The sequence below is a fragment of the Aquila chrysaetos genome, chromosome 3, assembly GCF_900496995.4.
Source record: "Aquila chrysaetos chrysaetos chromosome 3, bAquChr1.4, whole genome shotgun sequence".
Taxonomy (NCBI): Eukaryota; Metazoa; Chordata; class Aves; order Accipitriformes; family Accipitridae; genus Aquila; species Aquila chrysaetos.
In genome coordinates, this window is record NC_044006.1 from 30,437,364 (window position 1) to 30,459,437 (window position 22,074).

General features: G+C 38.7%; 1 protein-coding gene across 4 annotated transcripts in view; it reads left to right on the forward strand.

Annotated features, from left to right (window-relative positions):
* The window catches only part of VPS41 (VPS41 subunit of HOPS complex), a 117,888-nt gene that overhangs the window by 41,416 nt on the left and 54,398 nt on the right, over positions 1-22,074 (forward strand). For all 4 annotated transcript variants that reach the window (XM_030009366.1, XM_030009367.2, XM_030009368.2 and 1 more), the window contains exons 5-9: positions 1,927-2,001; positions 6,604-6,666; positions 7,800-7,865; positions 18,126-18,245; positions 21,362-21,508. In XM_030009366.1, coding sequence (XP_029865226.1) covers positions 1,927-2,001; positions 6,604-6,666; positions 7,800-7,865; positions 18,126-18,245; positions 21,362-21,508 — 471 coding nt within the window. The remainder of the gene's footprint in view (positions 1-1,926; positions 2,002-6,603; positions 6,667-7,799; positions 7,866-18,125; positions 18,246-21,361; positions 21,509-22,074) is intronic.

A 22,074-nucleotide genomic window follows, 5' to 3' on the forward strand; every position in this document is an offset into this window, starting at 1 on the left:
AAGGTATTTTCAAGGTAAAGCAGGAATAAAAGAGCATGCTAACAATTTTTATGAAGCTTCTAGGAAGTGAGACTGACAACTGACACGTCTTGCTTTACTCAGCATCCTCTAGTCCTGGAATTAGCCGACTGTGTGTATAGCATCTGAGAATCAGAGCTTCCACAAGGATGTTGACCACACCAGCAGGCTGATGGGCTTGAGCTGCGCTCCTCAGCTGACACCCCTTAAATATGTTGGGAAGAACACAGCTGGGGAATGTGCACCAGCTGCCTGCACTGCCAGTGATGCTTTTGCTTCTGATTTTGAAACGCAGCAAGTCAGTGTAACCGCTCTGTGGTGAATGAAAATACTTCTGGAGCACATAAGGAAAATGAGTTTGACTTCTTCCTTGGCAATGCACTTTTTGGCAAACAACGCACCGCAGAAAGACCACTTCATGATAGGCAGTACTTGCAATATTTCCAGGTAGTGTTTTGTGGTAACACAAAGTGAGACCGAGAGTGGTGTCTTCTGCAGGCAAGGAAGCAGGAAAGCAAAAGGGCTGGCAGCATCCTTTTCTCAACTCGTCAGGCAAATGTTGCAGTGCAGGACTCAGTTGTTCAACCTTGATTAGAAAGAAGCTTCTAGAAAATGAAATGTGATTTGGGCATATATTCTTTTCAAGATGGAAGAGAGGACAAACTCATTTCCCTGAGTTGGAATTTTTGTGTGTGTGAAAGATTATGGGGGAAAAGTTTTCCAAAGGCTATGAGAAGACCTCGGTTTATCTCCTGTAGATAGTCCATCTGGACAGTGTGTTTTTATATAACTTTTTATGATGTACTTTTTACATAATTCCAACTGCCATAGTGTATATAAGGACCTGTGATATTTTAAACACAGTTGTGTAACATCTAATGTGACTGCATGACTCCAGTGCTGTTGTAGCGATGCTTTCTTTTCACACAAACATACCGTGGATTTCTCTTTTATCATGCTCGGAACCACAGAAGTGATCTGTTTTGTGGTTCAATCTATTCATAATTTTATGAGAGTAAGAAAAGTTGTTCCTAAATGTGTAAGAGAGACTTACTTGGGTGAAGATCCTTCAATGATGCTTGAAATGATGCGGTATTTGTTACAGAGGGTGAAATCAGGATCATGGTACATAAGAAGGTTCTTGGTACTTGAATAGAATTGGATTGGGTTTTGTATGCAAGAGGATATACATCGCGTTACCCAAATGATGTTATAAGTTTGTCCTCAGTACTTAAGGCAAGGATAGATGTTTAAGCTAAAGTAAACAGCAACAGATGCCATATAACCCTGTAGATTAGAACCAAAAGTGTATCTGGATAGGGAAAGGAAAATTTATTAAATTGGGGCAGTCTTCAGGCTTTTCTCAGTATTTGTCGGAGTACACCTATGTCGCACTTCAATACCTTCTAATACTTGCTTCTGAGAACACTATTAGAGGCAAAAATGAAACCAAGAGAAGGGATTTGAAGGAAGAAATAATGACCGGTATAGCCATCAGACCAAACCAGAAGAATTTTCAGTTGCCTTGATGCCTGTGTGGTCAGCATGTTTTATGCTGAGTTTTGATAGCAGGAGAAGTTCTTAACAAACAGCTGTGGTGCACAGGTGCAGATGCTTAAGGTCTGGGAGCCTAGCACTTCATGAGAGCTCCAGAGCCTTGAGGCATGTAACTACAAAAAATGTCAAATTTCTGGGTTAGGCAAAAGGAAGGAAAGAAGGCTGTCTTTTGGCATCATCATAGAAATACCTATTCTCTGGGGTTTTTTTTGATTCATGCAACTAAACATTACACAATCATTAACACAAAAATCTCAGGAAGTGTGGGGGGTGTTAAAGCATGCAATTGGTGATGTAACTTTGAAGTCAACTTTAAAAGTCTTTTTTCTTTCTTTTCTTTTCTTTCTGTAGAGCCCAGTGAAGATAAATCAAATCAGCCTGGATGAAAGTGGAGAACACATGGGTGTTTGCTCAGAAGATGGCAAGGTACAACAAACCCATTTATATATTAAATGAGGTAGCAGGTAGTCCTCAGTATTACACTTGAGATAATTGTGATACCTGTGGAGTTAATTCCTGCATTTAGCACCACCACTTTGACCATCCATTTTGAGAACTGAGCTCACCTTTGAATACTCAAAATTAAAGTCAGATATATTTTGCACAAATGTGCCGTAGGAAAAGTAATTACAAGAATGTCAATAATGTAACTCGTATTAAGCTGATTAACAGCTGTGGCAGGAGGACATGTCACCTTAATCATTACTGCTGTGCCAGTTATACTTCAGTGACTACTCTGCTGTTCCTGCAAGACAGTAGTTTAATGCCTTTCTGCTATAAATCCACAAAATTGGATTTTGTGGGCATGATTTCTGTGGGCTGGTGGTTTTCATTTTCACACACGTTATGAATGTTTCTCTTGAATTATAGAATCTTTTGATAAGCAATCATAGTTTATCAGAAGAATAAAGTGTCTTACAACAGCCACATTAAATAAATGTAAAATCAATATATGTACAGTTTCCTAAAAAACTGGCACCTACTTCCTTGACTGAGGACATATATCATTTGTGCAGTGTATAACTAACAATTATCAGTGCTTCTCTGGAATGTTGAGCTGTGACATTTAGTGGTTTTGGTGATTGATTTTCCACTTATAAGAATGTCTTTTTTGTTTTTAAGTCAATGGCAGTCTTTTCTAATGTTGGTTTGCAATGATAAAATTCTAATGCACAGGGTGTATTTAAGCTTCTTTTTTAATATAATGCTCATATACAAATGCAGTGCATTAAAAATAATTTAAATAATTTCTCAATATCCATCTGACTTACTGAGGAGAACATTTCTTACAGAGTAGACTTGGGGGGAGGAGGAATGTCGGTGATCCTAATGGATGCATCCCATTCAGTAGAAGTTCTATAAATTAAAAATCAAATTGGATTTTGTAGTAGGCAAAGTGGGAAAACAACCTCTTTAGACTGTATGTGCTTGGGTTTTTTCCTCAACAGGCAGGCAGCCAGTTTATGTATCCAGGTTTTTTGTTTCTCAGAGATATCTTGATGTCAGTATCTTGACACAGTAATTGGGATACTAGTGCCTATCAAAGTGGGTTGTAGAATTTTACGGCCTCTGAGAAACACAGCAAGAGTGTCCTAATTGTCTAAGCAAGATAAGGGAAGGGTCAGTAATTGTGCAAGGTAATAAAAATGTTGAGCTAGCATTGTTGGTTTGGGTGTTTTGAATGGTGGGGGGAAGCAAGCACTTGCTGTAAGGGCTCCTCAGATGTGACTGTGGATTACTGACTTAGAATGTGTATGTTGCAGTGAGACTACAAGCCATGCACATCTTTCATATATTAAATTAGTATTAAAAATAGGTATTTGACTTCAGAAGCGTTCAAAAATCTATAATCCCTACTCTGGTGTGGCTGTATTTGAAAAGACCCCAATACTTTAAATGGTGAATCTGCCTTCATTTAGTGAAATAGGTATTGTGGATCCATTAGGTGACATTACATGCTATGCAAGGCAGTCTAAACTGTGGTCCCCAAGCTACCAGGGCTAATTCTGGTAATGTTTTTGATGCAGGGCTGGAGTATCACAAGTTCAGTATTCATCATATTTGCATTCATAGAGTCCAGGAGTGAAGTTTTTTTTATGTTATTTTTTTGCCTGCTTGTATGCTGTCTTGAAAAACCTGGATCTGACTGCCAGTTTTGCTAAAGCTCTCTCTTGGCATTACATAACAGTGATATAATTTGCACCCTTATTGCCTTGTAACGTTTTTTATATGAAGAAGTATAAATTATACTGGAAACCCATGCGCTTACATGTTTTAGTGTCACGTTTAATGCCTGTAACAACATTTATGTGAAGAATATCCATGAAGTATTACATTGATCATTTTTCAAGAAATGTGGCTTGTAGGTAAGATGTTTTTGTTTTCCTGCCTTTTGATCACTGAATGTTGGCTGCTTCTTCCACATGTGGATGCAAAGAAACAGCTAAGTCTGGATACACTGGAGTGGTCGGTTCTGGGTATTTAAAATCAGACAGGACTAGCAAAATGTAGTGGACTCTCATCATTAGATCCTTTTTCCAGCTACCCAAAACCATGAGCTGAGTGGGCATAGAAAGTAGAAATAGATAAATCCAATATAGGTTTGTAATATGAAAAGAATCACTTTCTCTCTGAAGAATAAAAGACATTAAGAAGTAATAAACTGTTATATGGTGTCCCTAGAGTAAACATGATAACATGTATTTTATGCTGAGTTGTTTTTTCCTGTTTAGTTAACTGGCTCTATTTTGTTTTCATACTCTTAAAGGAATATCATATTGCCATGTTCAAAGCAGTATTAAGAAAATGTTGAAGGCACTGTTGCTAATGTTAATTTTTATTAATTAGTTTTAATTTGAGAGGGGTGTTTTGTCATTTTTGAGGATTCTGCTTCCATGGAGTTTGCAGTGTTGTGTTTTAACCACGTCTATTCTTTTTCTTCCTCCTTTCTTCTCTCTTATTTTCTCTTTCCTCTGTTTCTTATTTTGTTTAGTCTGTTGCATTGGATATGCTGTGCCAACTGATGAAAACAAAAACCCAGAAAACAAAATCCTCTAGACATCAGCCCGAAGGTTTTCTAGGCTTACAGCCAGGCCCAACTCAAATACAACCCTTTGGTTGGCTTACATAATCACAGCTTTGCGGTACATCTCACTGTCTCCAAATATTGATTTTCTAATCCTTTGGAGCAGTAGCTCAGCCCTGCACAGTGCATGCAGCAGTATTTTTAAAGCATGTTGTTAGAGGCAGTATATTCGCTAATGAGTAATGGACAGAGCTGATAATGCTGCTTAGGAGATGTATCCAGGAGACAAGCTTGAAAGGGAGATGAGGTGGTTTGAGATGTTTTTAACTTCACTGAGACTGCTGAACTTTGAGCCACTCTGAGAATGGCTTAGTTCCTTGCTGATGGCTTAGTTCCTCTTGTAGTTTACCTAAAGTCTGATTTTTTTTTACTCTGTCTCCTTGTCTGTCTGCAGGAATTTTGGGGGTTCTTGTCCTCTGAACTGATCTCTTTAGAGCCATTAAGCCTCACATTTTGTGGCCCTTTACTGGTATTTACTGGCTTTGTTCTGCAGATCTTTGTCTAGTGGGTTTTTTTTTTTAATTTTTTGTTACTATTGTTTTTTTGTTTTCCCCCGAAGGGATCACAATGGGGATGGGGAGAGGGAAAGAAATAAGGTTAAAAGATCTCTTAGATCTTTGAATCCAATTTGTTGAGCATGCAGAGCAGAGTTGCTGAAGGGATTATCTTTTCCAGAAAATAAAGATGAATACTAAACCTGACTAATCTCTACCTTCTAAAGTAGATTTGCTGTCAGATACAGTTTTCCACTGATCACTCCATGGGATGCTCTTTTTTTCTCCCTTCTCCCACCAGCAGTGTCCATCCCTGCTGGGGTGATTTTGTTCAAACAGCTTCTGGCAGTGGGTGGAAACCTCTTAAAATCATAATGAAAAAGCAAACCAGTTATTATTCTTTGTGGAAATCATAATTAGTAAATCAATTACTAATTCCTGGCTATAAGTCTTCAGCCTGATTTTGCTCCTAAGTTCTGCAGGAACTGAGTTGTCAGCTGTCTCATCTGAGAATTGGGGAAGGGAATGTTGCATGTTGGATGAAGAGACGTAAGCCCAAAAGAGGGTTGTACTTACAAAAAGCTTGAGAAACCCTGTTCTGTAGTCATAGCATCTAAGTCTAGTAACATTTTTTAACACTTGATACCTCTGTACCTGTTCTGTAAGTAAAGGGAAGAAAACATTTTAAAATCTGTTAATGCTCTTGATAGTAGACACATACTTTTTGTTGTTTTGGGTTGTTTTTTTTTAATGTTGAGCCTTCTTCAGATGGATTAGTTCTGATAGATATTCTGATGGCCTATGGTTACAACTTCAGTTCTGACTATTAAACGTACTGAGACCTCAACATAGGTGAGAAGCGAGGAATATTCAGAGAAAGACACTTCCAGTGGTCATGGAGTAAAACAAAATAGCACTGAATGCACTTGGGAGGAGGAGAGGATGCCAAGAAACATATGGGACTTGGTTTTCAGGCTGGTTTTGCTTTATTGTCACAAATTTATTTTTTCTTATGTATACCCTGTATTGCTCGGAGGGGAAAAAATCCTACAGTTCTTTCTCAGAAAGGAAGGGGTTTTAATTTATCTTCTTCTGAATGTTATTATGTTGCTCTTCCCTTACTTAGATCAGTATCTGTTAAACAGATTTGATCAGCCTAAAGCAAAAGGAACTTGTAGTTTTTGCTGTGTTTGTAACAAAAAAAGACAAGAAAAAGATTCAAATAAGTATTTTTGTGCTGCTGTGAATATTTAGAGATATGCCATAATAGAAGCCCAAGATGTCTCAATTAACTCTGAATTGTTAAATACAACTTTTTTTTCTTTAGGGAAAAAGATGTAACTGTTAGCATTTAAATTAATCTTCTAGTTGTTAGTTATTTACATTCATCTTTAATTGTCAAGTTGTTATTAGGTAAATATTTTTGGGTTTTTTTATACACTTCTTTAGGTGCAGGTGTTTGGATTGTATTCAGCGGAGGAGTTTCATGAAACGTTTGACTGTCCTATTAAAGTAAGTGCTTGTTTTAATCTTTAGTAATTGTGTTGTTGTCATCTTTAATAACAGAAAGGTCACATTGAATCTAAATGAGAGAGAGGAGTACCGCTTCCTTGTAATGTTATTCAGGTCACTAGAAAATAGTTATCTATCTCAGTATAAAAGCTTTTGATCTGGTTAGGCAGGAAGAAAGCCTATCTTGGTTTTGTAAGAAGTATTATTGAGTTTTTCAAATACAAAAGGCAAAGTGAAAGAGAAATTGTCCTGTTTCAGTTGTTACCTGTCTCAACATATTTCTTTCTTTGTAGCTCTGTGATACAAATTCTGAGGGTTCTGCTAACTGTGAGGTCAATATTTTGCAACCAGTTCATATCTGTTAAACCTACCTTGGGATAAGGCAATGGGTGGTGATGCTGATGTACCCTGTCTGAAGGGAAAACTTCAGCTATACTTTGCTCGAGAGGTGTGTGGCTGCCTGTCTCTTGAAAAGACCTCGCTTTTTTTGACAAGAGATGTTTCTTACAGGATGAAAGGTGGTGTGGGCAAATGATTGCATTTTGCTGCTGAGGGTCTTCCAAATTGCAGGTGCTCTTGTGGGGGGAGGAATGAGGTCATGAAGTTTTCACACACATCAGATGCAGCTCACCTGGTTCCTGGGGCCTTACCGCTCTTAGAGCTGAATCTCACACACTTGACTCATAACAAGTAAGGCAAAGAGGCTCTTTAAGGTGTGTTGATGCTACATGAGGTTGTCCTGCGACAGACCTGAGGGGTGTGTGCCCTCTAGGCAGGCCCCAAACAAGACTTAATCGCGGTAACCCTTGCTTGTGGCAGTCCTGTACTGCACAGTCCTAATTCTGCTGCCTACTGTGCAAAAAAGTAGTTGTTTGGTGTATAACATGGCCCTCAGTGTCAGGCATGTGGCTTATCATGTGCCATATAATATGGAGAATTTTCTTCTTTTCTAGGAAAAGCATACGGAGATGTCTGAAAGAACTAGGCTCTACTTCAGAGAAAGAACTCAGCAGTAATAGTTGATACTTGGCAAAGGGTTATCTAGTTTAAAGAGTGATGTGGTGCTCCCCGTAAACTTGTATTTAAGCCATAATCCTCTTTTTTTCTTCTTCCTTCTCCCTGCACTCCCCCAGATTGTTGCTGTTCATCCTCATTTTGTAAGATCCCACTTCAAGCAATTTGTAACAGGAGGGAAAAAGGTAAGCAGTCCTAGTGTAATGAACTTAGGCTATCTTTAAACAGCTTTTAAAAATAGCTCCGAAGGCTATGTATGTCATTTTTAACACCTAGAGCAAAGAATTCTTCTGTTTCCTTCTCTTTATGCATTATATTCCAAAACATTCTTTCTTAATTAAGACTAATTCCAGGGTGGAGGGGAGAAGTGCACTTCTTACGTTAAAAACATGTTGCAACAAGTTGAACTTCAGAGTAGAAATATTTCTGTCTACATAGTCTGAAAAAAAAGTCAATTGCATTTCCTAGGCCAGATTTTCTCCATTCATTTTAATTTGTTGAAGTGGGAGCAGAAGTTAGACCTTAATACTGATCTTTTATAATGCATGTTGGTTTTGGTGTTTGGGATTTTTCTTTTGCTTTACCTGTGGGTGACTTTGTTTGGGTGAGGGGGGTGTTGTTTAAGTAAACAAACCCAAGTATCTTCATCAGTTCTTGTTCCTGGTGTGGGTTTTTCTGCTCGTTTATTTTTAAAGTAATTCAGGGGAGCTCTTGCTAGAGTAGGGCTCCCACTTTTTTAAGTACTTATATCTGTGTAGTTGAAGTCTTCTACTTGGGGCAGTTGTTATTTTAAATGTGCATTAGGTGTCTTATTGGTGTAGGTTGCAATTCTGACTTGCAGATTACAGCTGTGTCCGGTTCCTGCAAGTATCTTGTATCACATTGCATATTTTCAGTCAAAATATGAAAGGTTTGATTAGGAACAGTTTCTTGAATTCATGGAATTTTCCTGTTGCCTTCTCTTATGAATTAAGGATGAACAATCCTCACTTACAGATGCATCAAACTGAATGCCATGCTCTCCTTTACCAGCGTCTAAGAAATATAGACTTCTAGTGCTGAATACAACTTAATTTTCATTAGCAGTTCAATATGTTTCAAAGTATAGCTGTGTTTTATTTTGCTTTTAAGTGGCACGTATGCTTGACAGCTTTTGCTGGCTAGTCAGAGTTGGTGGTGTCCTTAAAATAATGCACAGTCAGTGTACGTCTTTGTCAGCCACCAGTTTGTGAAGCTTTTTACTGCTGATAAAAGGGGTATGGAAAGAGGGAAGCAAGGAATTAATAGAACAGGGCTCCGTCAGGTGGTAAAAGAGCTTGCATTCACCTGATGCTGAACAGAAAAAAACATCAGGGAGTTAACACATTCTCTTTGGTTATCTTTGATTACTTGACAGGTTGTTTTATATTCTGTCCTCTGGGGAATGGTATACTCGTTCTTAATGCATTCATTTTTTGCCGAGGAACTTTCCTCTTCAGGAAAACTTTAATTGACATCTTAACATAAGGTATTTCGCATGGAAATAAATGTTCCTCGACACCTGATTTTATTGATACATAAAACCAACAAATAAAACCTCTTAGCCTCGTGGTAGAAACCCTTCCCCTTTTCTCCTTTCCTCCAAAAGGAGCATATGTGCTTGTATAAAGGCAACAACAAAACGCTCTGTGAAAATTCAGAAAGTTAAATTCCACCTACTTATTTATTGAACTTTTTTTTTCTTTTTCTGCAAAGAAAAAGGCCTTGGAAAAACATCCCTCCTTTTTATTTACACCTCTCCTTAAGTGTAAAGCCAAAGAGCTGTATGGGGGCAGCAGGCAATGGGGAGTTGGTCCACAAGAGCGAGGAGAAGCAGGCTGAAGCATACCACCACAGGCTGCAGACCTCGCATCTCTCCCTGTGTCTGGAGGTTGTGTAGTTGGGTGAGGTCCTTCGGGGAGGGGGACGGAGCCTCCTGTGGCTCCTGAGGTCTCTGCGCTTTTAGCCTTTGCATGGACACAGCGACTTCATAGCTGATAGCTGGCAGTGGTGGGAGGCATGCCGTCTGTCTTCCCCACCCACACCAAGGCAGGGATAGCAGTAATGATAGAGGTAAGGCTATCCTCATTTCGGATCAAGCTTAAGAGAAAAGCTTTGCTTAAAGCCCTCATGCTATGCTCCTTGCCTGAGCTGCATTCAAAAACATAGTGTGAAGTGTGTGAACTCTTCATCCAAAGGGTTGCAGGGTCTGTCTTTTTTTCTGTTGTTCTGGGAGATGGTGACATAATGTGTATTAGCATTTTAAATGTTGGGGGGGGTGGGCTGTTAAATTGTTTGCTAAGATAATTTGAGCAGATAAAAGGACCCAGAAAGAAATTTTGTCACTTCCTCAAACCCCTCTAGTTGTATTATGAACATTGTTGTCTTGGAATATGATTTCCTTCTTGATTTCCTACTTGAATTTCGTGCTGGTTTTGGTTTATGGTGAAACAAAATAAAGAAGCCAAACCACAGATGCATGCAGGAAGCAAGAACTTGCTCCCTTGACCTTAACACTCTGTTTTGTCTCATCTCAAAAAACCACTTTCAGATCTGCTTAAATTTATTGATTTTATAGCCAAGCATCTGCCGCAGTAGGATCCTTAATGAATGGGGGGGGGGGCTATAACTGTAAATTACCACCTCCTTAATTTTTTGAGAAATATACAGTTCTTCATAACAATATAAAAATGTATAAAAAATTACACTTTTCAGTTCAAAGACCCACTGCATTCTGCAAATGTTCAAGGTGAGCAACAATCTCTTAAATTGTAGAAAGGGAGGGAAAAAAGCTAAGTGATGTGCTTCAGGAATGCGCAGGACGGGTCCTCAGTTCCCAATACAGGTGCATGTTTGGAACTTGGGTGAATTTGTGTGTGATGCTGAGATTTGCCACATTTTAGACACTCAGCTTGACCTAAAGCTGCCTTAAGAGCAGTGCTCCCTGGGGTAACTGTTTAAATCGTTGCAGATTGTTGGAAGCCTAACTCTACTGTGCAGATGTTTATACAGTTGCTTAACTAGGCATGTACTAGAGTCCTTTGAGAGGTTTTTCTCTAAATTTTATTATAAACTAATTAACCGATTTAAATTGTTTGCTTGCTAAAGCACTGGTTTTTAAAAGTAAAGAACTTTCATTAAGCCTGGGTTAATATCATTGCCTTCTATTTTGTGCTGGAAGAGCTTTTTTCCACCCCCCCTTTTTTCAATGAATGAATGTTATCTGTGCCTAGAAACAAGGCAGGTACTGTGGAAACGTTGACACAATTGCAGTGAGAAGCAATAGGTACCATCCTAAATAGAGGTGCTTCCCTGCTCCCCTCCCCATTACCTCTGCAATTAACTACAGCACCATTGTGATGACTTGGCAGATTATGGTAACCCTGAAATAATTATACCATATATTGTAAATAACAGGGCATTCCTGTCCAGAGCAGACAGTAGAGCTTCAAAGCAAGGGAAAAGACAAATACTGTGCTATTGAAGGCCATAACCTTCTACCTTTTAAAAAAGGGTCTAATCTTAAAAAATAATAGGGTAAAAGCCAACTAAATGAGGGTGGTAAAGCTGAAAACAAGGTGTTCTTTATTTAACTGTTAGAGTGCTGGTCTTTCCCAAAACATAAACTAAATGAATGTTATGGCAAAGTCCAAGTATCCATTATATCCAGAGGGTTAAAGAGGCAGAACTAACAAAGAGAGAAGACTGAAGGATATTTCGGTTCCAAAGTCAAGTTATCAGCTACTGCAACTTATGTAAAGATAACTTAGGAGAGCAGGACAACTTGAGGTTTCTTTCTTGGGAGAGGCATTAATAAGACTTCCTATTTCATGTTTTGATTAACATCAGTAACCAGATGCAAAGTATTTTGTAGTAAAATTCCTATGAGAGTGAATCCTCTGGAGTGATTGAGTCATTCTGCTGAATGTGTGGTAATGAAGGGTTGTTGGGGGGTTTTCTACCCAGCATGGTAATGGGGACCCAGTACAATTAAGCAAATGAATTCTGAAGCCAATATGGGAGTAGCACATTCAGTATCTTAAAGGATTGGGCCTCCTCATTTGCCTAGGACATGCATTTTGTATAAAAGTGTTGATTTGAGTATCCAATCTGAGACATTTTAACCTAGGGAACCAAGACAAAACTGAAAATTTACCCTGTGACTGTCAGTAGTCACATCTTTATAGCTGTCTGTGTCTGTATCTACACAATTTATTTGTTATATATATGGTGGAAATAGGTATAAAAATATATTTTTAATGGGGTTTGTATTTCTTCTACTGGAGAAGATACACTATAAGAACTGGTTTTAAAATGCAGATGTGTCTGAACATGTTTGTCCCATTTATCCTCCCAGAATTAGCATCTGAGCATATCAATGCCCATGCTTAAATATTAGACTCTTTTCTTTGTCCGTTACAAAAGCAGAGAGAATTTAGCGTTACCTGGGGCAAATTTCGCATTATTTAAAAAAAAAAAAATCTTAAATACTATTTTGGTGTTAGAATCCTGGGCTGGATCTACAGTATCTCCTGCCTGAGACGCGAAACAAGATGATCTAAATTCTTTCTGCTCCAGGTAGAGCAACGTCGCATACAGAGAAAGGATAGCGATTGCAAACAATGCACAAGCAGGAAGAGAAATAGCATTCTTGGGGATCTGCAACTGCTGTTGTGGCTAGTGGAATTTCTATGTTAAAGTCAAGTCTGCCAGAGAATGTCTCAGATTTTTTTTTTTTTTAATTGTCTGCTTTTTAGTGTCAGCAGATGCACTTTGCTTTGTGAGTAAGTAGATGATGACCTTTACCTCTGAACCCTATGATATGTACTTCATAATAACTGGTTGGACTACTTTGACAAATTATTAAATTGTCAGGATGCTGTTTGCAGCACAGTCCATTTTTAGAAAGCAGATAGTCAGCTGTTTGGCATTATGTTGGGTAGAAGAGTACCAAACAAGAAGGGCAGATTGCTTTGTAAGCTATAAAATGTCAGTCAGTAAATACTCAAAGGTCTGGTTTAAGTGAAGAAAGAGTAAATACTATGGCAATTTCTATCCATGCATTGGATAATTTACCATAAGCAGGAAACAAACTGTAGCAGCAAGCAAGCCACAATAATACAGGTCTGCGATTTACTTGCTGTGATGTATAATGCCCGGATGTATCCCATGTTATTAAGCAGATGAGACTTTGATAAGTAGTGATGTGCTGTTTGCTTAATAAGCAGATTATTTGCCTTACATTTCTTCTTTATTATTATTTGGATGTGCATTTCTCTTTATCATGAGAAACAAAACATTCTCCTTGTGCTGTAACAAACAAATTTGGTTTGTGTAAAGAGAGAATGGATCGTACTCCGGTGTGCATGTAATCTATAGTTGTGTATTTTGCAAATGTCTGTGTAGAAAACTTTTTTCATTGCCTGAGGTGGCAAGCAAAGGGGATCTAAATATATGAAATGTGTGTGAGCTTGTGTCTCTGCCTGCAAGGCTGCAGGTCTTGCTTTCCAAGGTGTTAATTCTGTAGCTCTTTGTGAATAGGTGACAGCTGGAATCTGGCAGTTGAGTTATTAAAAGTACAGCCTAATAAAAGACCTATGGCATTTGTTTGTATTGAACATCTCAAAATTTCTAGCTTCTCTGTCCATGAACTACAGCAGCAGCTCCTGTTTCGTATCTTACCATTGCCATCACTTACCTCCCAATGCTGCTGTTGTCTGCCACTGCCTCCTTGCTTGATTTCCCTTGGCTGCACCTCCTGCACTCCCCTCCATCCACACCCCAGCTCCTTAGACAACAGCATTTTGTGATGATATTTTGAAAACTCATCTTCAGTTGAAAACTTGAGGCTTACATTATTCTCTGCCTCGTTTGAGCTCATCCAGTCCATTGCTGTTCCAAACAGAAGTGATAATTTTTTATTGTTGCTATATATTTTCCTAGGGATGCACGATTAAACAGTAAGTCTTCATGTGGCATTACTGTTCTGTGTTACTCTGGGATACCTGTTAATCTTGACTGTGCCTGTAAATGTTATTTTTATGCTGAAAACAATAAATATCTATAGTGATCACTTGTAACCATGGCAGTAGTATTTTAGGTTTTTGTGATCTTTCCTGGCTGAGGAGAGACTTGCTGACATATGCACCAAAAACCAGAACAAATGCCACAGGTAGGCACATCTTCACATTAAGGCAAACAAAGAACAGGACAAGGAAAATACAGGGAGTTTTTTCCTAATTTTTTTTTGGTGAAATAAAAACTAATCCAACAGTGCTGCAATAGGGAAGGGTGGCTCTTCAGTTACAAATTGAAATCTCAGCCTTTTTCTTCTGTACAACACCTCCAGATCTTTAAAGAGAAGGTGCTGTGTTGAAACAAAGTAATGATGCTGTGCATAGTGCTTCAGTAAAACTATGTTTCCTTTGAAACTTGTCTCTGTGTGAGAACAGACATCTTTTATTTCAGTGTTTTGAAGGTGGTGTTTGGTAGTGGGGTGAAATTGGATTGAATTACTTCACCATATTGATACTACCAAAGCTGCAATCATTGGCCTCTTTGTTCAGAGGATTGAGAATTCCTGTATATAGTTTAAAGACTGGGATTACATGTAATTATTGTTAATGCTAATTGCGTGAGAGGCTCCATTAAATGCAACCACTAGTCTATTCTCTTCAGCAGATGGACTCTGAAATAGAGTTTTGAGCTCTTTTTGGAGGCTGTTATTCTCCTGGTAGTGAAAAATACAGAAAGATGTATTCACTTCTTCAAGAGAATTATATCCACTTGTTTTTAAAACCAAAAAGTGTCCTGCACTGTCCTCTTGTCTCATGCATTTCAGTGTGTCATTTTTCTTAATGATCGAATGGACAAGTATAAGCAGTTAAGATGACTCGCAAAATAGTAAGTAGTGAACTATCAGAAGATTGCAATATACTATGAAGGAGTGTCAGTGGGGACCCTTGAAGTCAAAGTTTATTTCATTTTCGTTATATTATCATGTTGCAGTACATGCAAGAGATGTTGGAAGTGCGTTCTAAGCACTACTGTATTGTAACAAAGGACTAGAAAGATTTACCAGAGCAAATCAAAAAGGGGAAAATATAAACTGTATTGCAGAGAATGCAAGAAAGTGATTTTTGTGGCTGCGGTTGAAATATAAGTACTGTGAATGCTGACTGCCAAAATGTGGGATTTATGGGAAATAAAGCCCTAAAATATTTTTCCCCTACCAAAAAGAGAGGGCGGTGGTAGGAGGAACCCCTCCAGAAACAGTGGATTTTTGTTATGTGTCTGGCTTCTCTTGAAGTTTTAAATGGCTTTCTGGTGCAATAAACATTTCAATGTGAAGACAGAAAGGAAGACTAAGAAATAAATTAGGCTGCTTATTTTGAGAGAGATGCATACAGTGGATAGCAGTTCAAAAACGCATAGCAAAGTTCTGGGTTCAGTAACTCAGTTTCCAGGTGTCATTGCTGTAAGAAATAATAAATAAATCACATTATGTATATTAATAAAATGCAGATAATTGCACTGAAGATAAATTAGTAAAGCATGTTTTGAGATTAAATTTTTTTTTTTGAAGCCACAACGTTGCGTGTCCTTTGGCTTCAGTGTTGGACCTATTGCACTTGCTGATATGAAACAGGGAATTCTGGGTGCTGCAGTGATTCAGATTCACTTTCCATCTTGTCGTAGTTTAACCCCAGCCAGCAACTAAGCACCACGCAGCCGCTTGCTCACTCCCCCCCCACCCAGTGGGATGGGGGAGAAAATCGGGAAAAGAAGTAAAACTCATGGGTTGAGATAAGAAGGGTTTAATAGAACAGAGAAGAAGAAACTAATAATGATAATGATAACACTAATAAAATGACAGCAGCAATAATGAAAGGATTGGAATGTACAAATGATGTGCAGTGCAATTGCTCACCACCCGCCGACCGACACCCAGCTAGTCCCCGAGGGGTGATTCCCCCCCCCCCCCCACTCCCCCCAGTTCCTATACTAGATGGGACGCCACATGGTATGGAATACCCTGTTGGCCAGTTTGGGTCAGCTGCCCTGGCTGTGTCCTGTGCCAACTTCTTGTGCCCCTCCAGCTGGGTATGAGAAGCTGAAAAATCCTTGACTTTAGACTAAACACTACTTAGCAACAACTGAAAACATCAGTGTTATCAACATTCTTCTCATACTGAACTCAAAACATAGCACCATACCAGCTACTAGGAAGACAATTAACTCTATCCCAGCTGAAACCAGGACATGTCTTTATTACAGGCAATATCAGACTGTTGTCTTCTGCTGCCTTGGTCTGAGAATTTAATTAAGCATGTGCTTAGACTTGAGCATAGACTGAAGCAGGATTTTTTTAATTTTCTTTTCTCCTCCCCAGTTCTTTCTCAGGTCATTTATTTTCTTTGCAGTTTCTTACTCAGGTAGAGAGTCATGAAAAAGCATGATGTTCACAAGCCATGAACAGTTACAAAATAGCTGCAAAGTGTCATTCCAAGCTCACTCTGGATCTTATGTGTAATAAACTTAAGTCACGATTCAGTCACAAGCAGAAAAGATTCAAAGTTGAGTTAATACAATTGACATCAACCAGTTTTAACCTTTGACATCATCCACATGAATTTTTGCAGCCTTGTCCAGTAAGTCCAGATGAAAATACTATGTATTTTGCTGCTGTCTTTATTGGACAGTATTGAAAAAAGCATCCAAGTGACAGTTCTTTTTCCACTGAGCCTCTCCTTAGGAGTTTGTGAACCAGGAAAAAAGTAATTTTCAAGTCTGGATCACCACAGCACTTAGTTTTTAATGATGTCCTCAGCTTCTGAGTGGAGCTAATTAGTTTGGGCTGAGGGTTGCTCCCCTGTTTCACATCCACCTTCCAGCTTGCTAATGGAAATCCCTCTGTATGGCACTGCGTTACGAGTGTAGATGTTACACTGCTTTCAGTGTCTTGCCTTGGTTGCTGTAAAATAGCGTGTTCTGTAAGAGTTTTATTGAGTATTTGTCCGTAGGTGGAAAAAAAACCCCTAGACTGTCTAAAAGGTTGGCCTTCATGTAAGGTATGCAAGGGACACGCAGTCATTTTGGGTGGGGCTGAAGTGGCAAGATACGCTTGAGAGAGAGGTTTGATGTCTGCAGCATGCTTCACGCAAAAGTTTCTGATAGCCTGACTTTCATAGATAGTGACTGCTTTAAACTTTTGGACAAAATACTTGTCTTCTGGTGCCATCTTGTGGCTTTAGGAGAGAGAGGCAGTCTGTGTAATTGCCGTTAAAAATCCCTTATTTTGTTAAAAGATGTTACTTTAAACAACTAGTGTCTTATCATTTGACATATTTATGCAAATAGGGGAAACCATCTATAAAAAAGCAGGTACAGCTCGATCTTAGGTAGGAAATATTAGCAACATAGGTACTTGATTTAGGTTTTAGCATGGTAAAAGTCCTTGTAGGTAGCAGTTTTGCACCTCTTAATGGTCATCGTGCACTCGTGTGAGCTCGGGTTCAGGTTGAGCATGTGTCTCTATGTGGGTGTGCTCATGCAAAAGTTGGCAGGGCTGGTACCTTAGAGTATGATTTTCGTAGATGCCTTATCTTCTTAGGTATCCCTCCAAGCACTGCACTTTGCAACGCTCAAAGTGATTCCACGTTATAATCCTATCAAATAACTTCCTGAAGCTATACAGGAACCAGTAAAAGAGCTGGACTGTTTTGCAAACTGTCTGCATGTAGTTGGGTTTTTCTTTGATGCTGCAAAGCATTTCATAACATCTCCTACGCATTTAGATATTCTAAAATACCTTCCTTATTTGCAAAATCCAGGATTCCCAATCACACAAATTTTACAATCAGCAGCACTTGTGGTCCAGTGCAGTTTGCATGTGTGGGACTAACACACAGAATCTCTAGAGCCCTGTGGAAGGCCGTGTAGTTCCACATGCAGCCAAGCAAAAGATCATAGGCTTGGGGGTCTTCAACAGTTTTCTTTGACCACCTGTGTTTTAGAGGGAAGAAGGAGCTTATCGGGAGATCAGTGGATAGATGTGAGGTGGCCTGGTTTCTTTACCAGCTTTCTAAAGCATTTTCACTAGTCCTGTAGGCTTAGGTTCTCAAATGGCTTAATTTCTTTATCCTTAAAATGGAAAAAATTATGCTTACCATTCTTTGGAGAAACTTGATGGAAGGTCTGCTTATTAATATTATTAAAGTAACTTGAATGCTGTAGTATACAAGATTCTCAATGTATATGTACTATATGAAAATGTTTGATTGTATTTGCTTTAGGTTTGTGATAGGCGTGTATTTTTCCTTGCCCTTGAATCCAAGCAGAGTAAGGAATAATGAAGCAAAAAATACCTCCCATGTTTACATACAGCACCGTGTCACAGAAGTATTTCTTGTTGTACTTCTTCATAGTTGCTGTTATATGAGAGAGGCTGGATGAATAGATGGAAGCCTTCAGTTTTACATGAAGGGGAAGGAAACATAAGAAATGTGAAATGGAGAGGATACTTAATTGCTTGGGCCAATAATATGGTAGGTATTTGTCACCTCTGTTACATGAACAAAAATACCTGATATTTGAAATGTTTCGATGTTAATTGCCAAAATATTCCACTGAAAAATGGTACATTTGAAGAAGCGAGTATAAAAGGCTTTGAAAGGTATGTTTTAGATCCCATTTCTTGATGGACATTTCTTCTGGATTTTCCTGCTGGCGAGTTAGTGTTCTCTATATGGTTGCCACTTCTGAAGAAATTAAGAAAAGTAGCTCTACATACCACTGTTGGGGATGGTCACTACTGTACACTATTGTATAGCAGAGTTTTGAGCAGAGCAATTTATTGAAGCAAACTGTCTGAGGAAGGAATACCAATGTAACTTTTCATAAAAGTAATAGAACATCTCCACCACCTGCCACCCCCCCAAATAAAACCCCAAACCTGTCTGGATTTTGTAATTTGTACTGAAGTGACGTTATATGCACTTGTAATGTTGCAGATTATAAAAAAAAAGATAGTAATAATTTCTCATTTTGGTAGGCCACTAGAAAAGGCTAGACTTAGGAGAAAATAGGCCTTTTTTGTTCTAAGTTTAATTCATATTTTAAAGGGAACCATTGCTTTCATGCTGAGTGTTGCATTTCACCTATCACTGTATATCTAATTGATGGGTCAAGGTCTATGTTTTAAAGCTCAGCAGTGAGGGATATGTTTTTAAGTGTGTATCATGTCTACAATCCAAAGTCTTATTTTAAAATATGTGGTGAAAGTACTTCTGGAACACTAGCTTTTTTTCCTTCTATCGTTTTTCCCTCCTGAAGGTAAGCATTTATTAAAATATTTTAAAGCCATTGTTTTATTCATTTCAAAACCAGTTTGATATGAAATTATTAGAGATGGACTTTTGTTTATTTGCTCCCCTTTAATAGCTGCATTAGAATTGAAACTTCAGTGAATGCTTGGTCGACATAACATTAGCTTTTTTGAAGGTTTTGTTCTTTTCAGAGCCATAAAATTAAAATACATATTCTAGGTGAATCTGCTGGGAATCGGTAAGACAGTTGAGGAGAGCTATCCCTAGAGATGATGTGCCACATCAGAACACAGAATACTAATAAAATGTTGAGAGCCATCTGTCAGAGACAAAAAGCCATGGTCAGGGCCTATCTTTCAATGAAAAATGAAATGACACTTGCCCTCCAAAAGATTAATATATTTGGTTATTGGCCTTTCCCTTCTCCCTTTACCTTTTTAAAAATTTCTCCATCTTCTAGCAAGGTTTTGTGTTTCATTTTTTTCTTTCAAAGTCAGAGAAAATCTTTTATAGCCTTGCTTCTTACTGTCTGTGCAGGGTTACCCAGTTTTTATTTTCTTACGCCTTTTTTGTTTTGGCACACTGTATGTGACCTAGTTAGACATTGGATATTCTCAGGTTATTTAGGCAAGGTCTAATTCTGCTTTTCAGATGCTCAGGTAACCCATGTTTGCTGCTGTGCTCTCTTCTCCTTCCTCCATGGCCAAGAGTGTAAGTTTTACAAACTGAGACACCTGAGGACCAAATCCTTAGAGGCATTTGGCTGCCTAACTCCCATTTGAACAGGTTTTAGGCTCCTTCTTGATAGGAAGTTGACTCTGGAAGTCCTTTCAGTTCATGATGCAAATGGCATTCTTATAACTATAGGGGATTCTACGCTATTGGTTTGAAAGGCACTTTAAACATAAGCTAGTCTATCTCATATAGGATTTGCTGCCTTGTAGAAAAACATAACGTGTGGTATGGGTCACTTTTATCTGAAAATCATCCTTGAAGACAAAGTGGTCAGATTAATAAAAGACAACTTTATTAAAATGCAGTTCAAGCAAGACTGCACATTTTATCAGATGAGCTTAGAAAACACAAAGCATAGACTCCTTGTTTATGTTACCCAGAGATCTGGGCTCCGTATGTTGCAGGTGCTATGTGCAATTTTTTTTTGAAACCTTGATGACTGTTAACCGAAGAGATGCCAATAGTATGTTCCATGCTTACAGCTGTTCAGTGACAAAGATCACTGAAAAAAAGCCAGCCTACCCCCATACCACTTACTGCTCCTTGTGATTTAAAAACAAAAAAAACCAACCAAACAAAAAAAGGCTAAACCTGGCTTAGACTATGACCCCCATGTTTAGACTCTTTGACTTGCAAACAGTTGAATCTGTACAGCTGGTGACATAGAAACTCATGGTGCGGGGCGGGAACAGAAACAGGCAGGGGAATCTTTTAAATCAGTTTTGTCAGTAGAAAAATCCTAACATGGAATGGCATCCTGGACGCTGACCTTTCAAGGTCCCTTCCATCCCCTTTTCTGTGATCATGAGAGTTGTTCTTTAAGCTCACTGAGCAGAAAAGAAATATGTACTAAAATGCTTTGTTTCATTTTGGGGACTTTTGGTTTTAAATCGCTAAGAACAAGTCATTACTTAACATGAAATTAATCTCCATTTTGCTATTGGAAAGGTTATAGCTCACCTTGTCTAAATGGCATGGAAAAATCTGATTAATGACTCCCCCCCCCCAAATACCTTAAGCTTCCTTTCTTTAAAATTCTTGTTCTATTAGTTTAGGGGGTTCCCTTAGGAGGCAGTGAAAAATCACAACATACAAAACCAAGCATCATTTAAATGTGCTTGCTTTTCTGTTTCAATGTAAGAGTGGAAATGCATTTCTGGAGAAGTACAGATTGGCTTCATTTATCTTAATGAGCTGTTGCTTCACCCCTTTTCTTTTTCCGAGGTGGAAATTTCTGCTTCTCTACAGGGGCTGTTGTGGAAGAGCTGGGATATTTTCATTTCTCCAGTAGTAGCACCAGCCCAAGAATCTGAACTAGTTCACGACTGGAGTTGCTAATCTGTCACTCATTCACTTATTATATCTTTTCATTTGACATGTGAATTTAAAATATCTAACTTACTCTAATCCCTGTGTTCCTTCTGTCACCCCCTGGGTTAGATGGGTCTTTGTATCAACAGCTTTTTCTGTTGGCACACTCAGCCTACCCTGAAATTTATGCCATAAACTGCTATGACTGCCTTAGCGTACAAAATAATATGGGATGTGGTGAGTAGGAGTTTGTCATACTGAATAAAGTTCTCTTGTATTTAAACTTTCAGGGCGTGAAGATACTTGACATGATCTCCAAGCAAAGAATTACCAATGTGCCTCGAGACGACATAAGCCTTCGCCCAGATATGTATCCCTGCAGCCTTTGCTGGAAGGATAATTTAACGCTGATTATTGGCTGGGGAAATTCAGTAAAGGTGCAATTACCTGTCTTTGTAATAAATGCTTGCTGTTATCACAGACAAACAGAGGATTATTTCTGAAAAGCAAAGACAATCGAAAAAAATAGAATTTGGTTTGACTACAGTGTGCAGAACTCCTGCTGCCGTAGAAATGTCATTGGACTGACCCTCATGAGGAGAAGGAGTGATAGACACCCAGCGGTCAGACAGATCTCTGTGTGTGAGCATGCAGCGAATGTAATCCTCAGGGACACTTCTCTGTGCCTTGGAGAGATTTCCTCTTTTGAAAGCTTTTAGTGGGCTGTTGAATTCATTTCTTTTGATTAGCATTAAGGAAGAACAACTTACCATAAGGTATTTTTGGAGGGGATTGTTTTGGGGACTGAGAAGATTGTGACTGCTAGAACAGCCACATGATTTCGATCAACCATAGGAAAAAAAAGACGTGGGGGGACAGGCTGCTTGGGGTTTTGTTCTGCTTTCAGCAGGGTACTAGCATTTAGAACTTGTGTGCTGCAGACTGACTATGATTTGCTCAGACCAGCACCTGACATGAGTTTTTTAGAAGCGTGTTAGCTGTT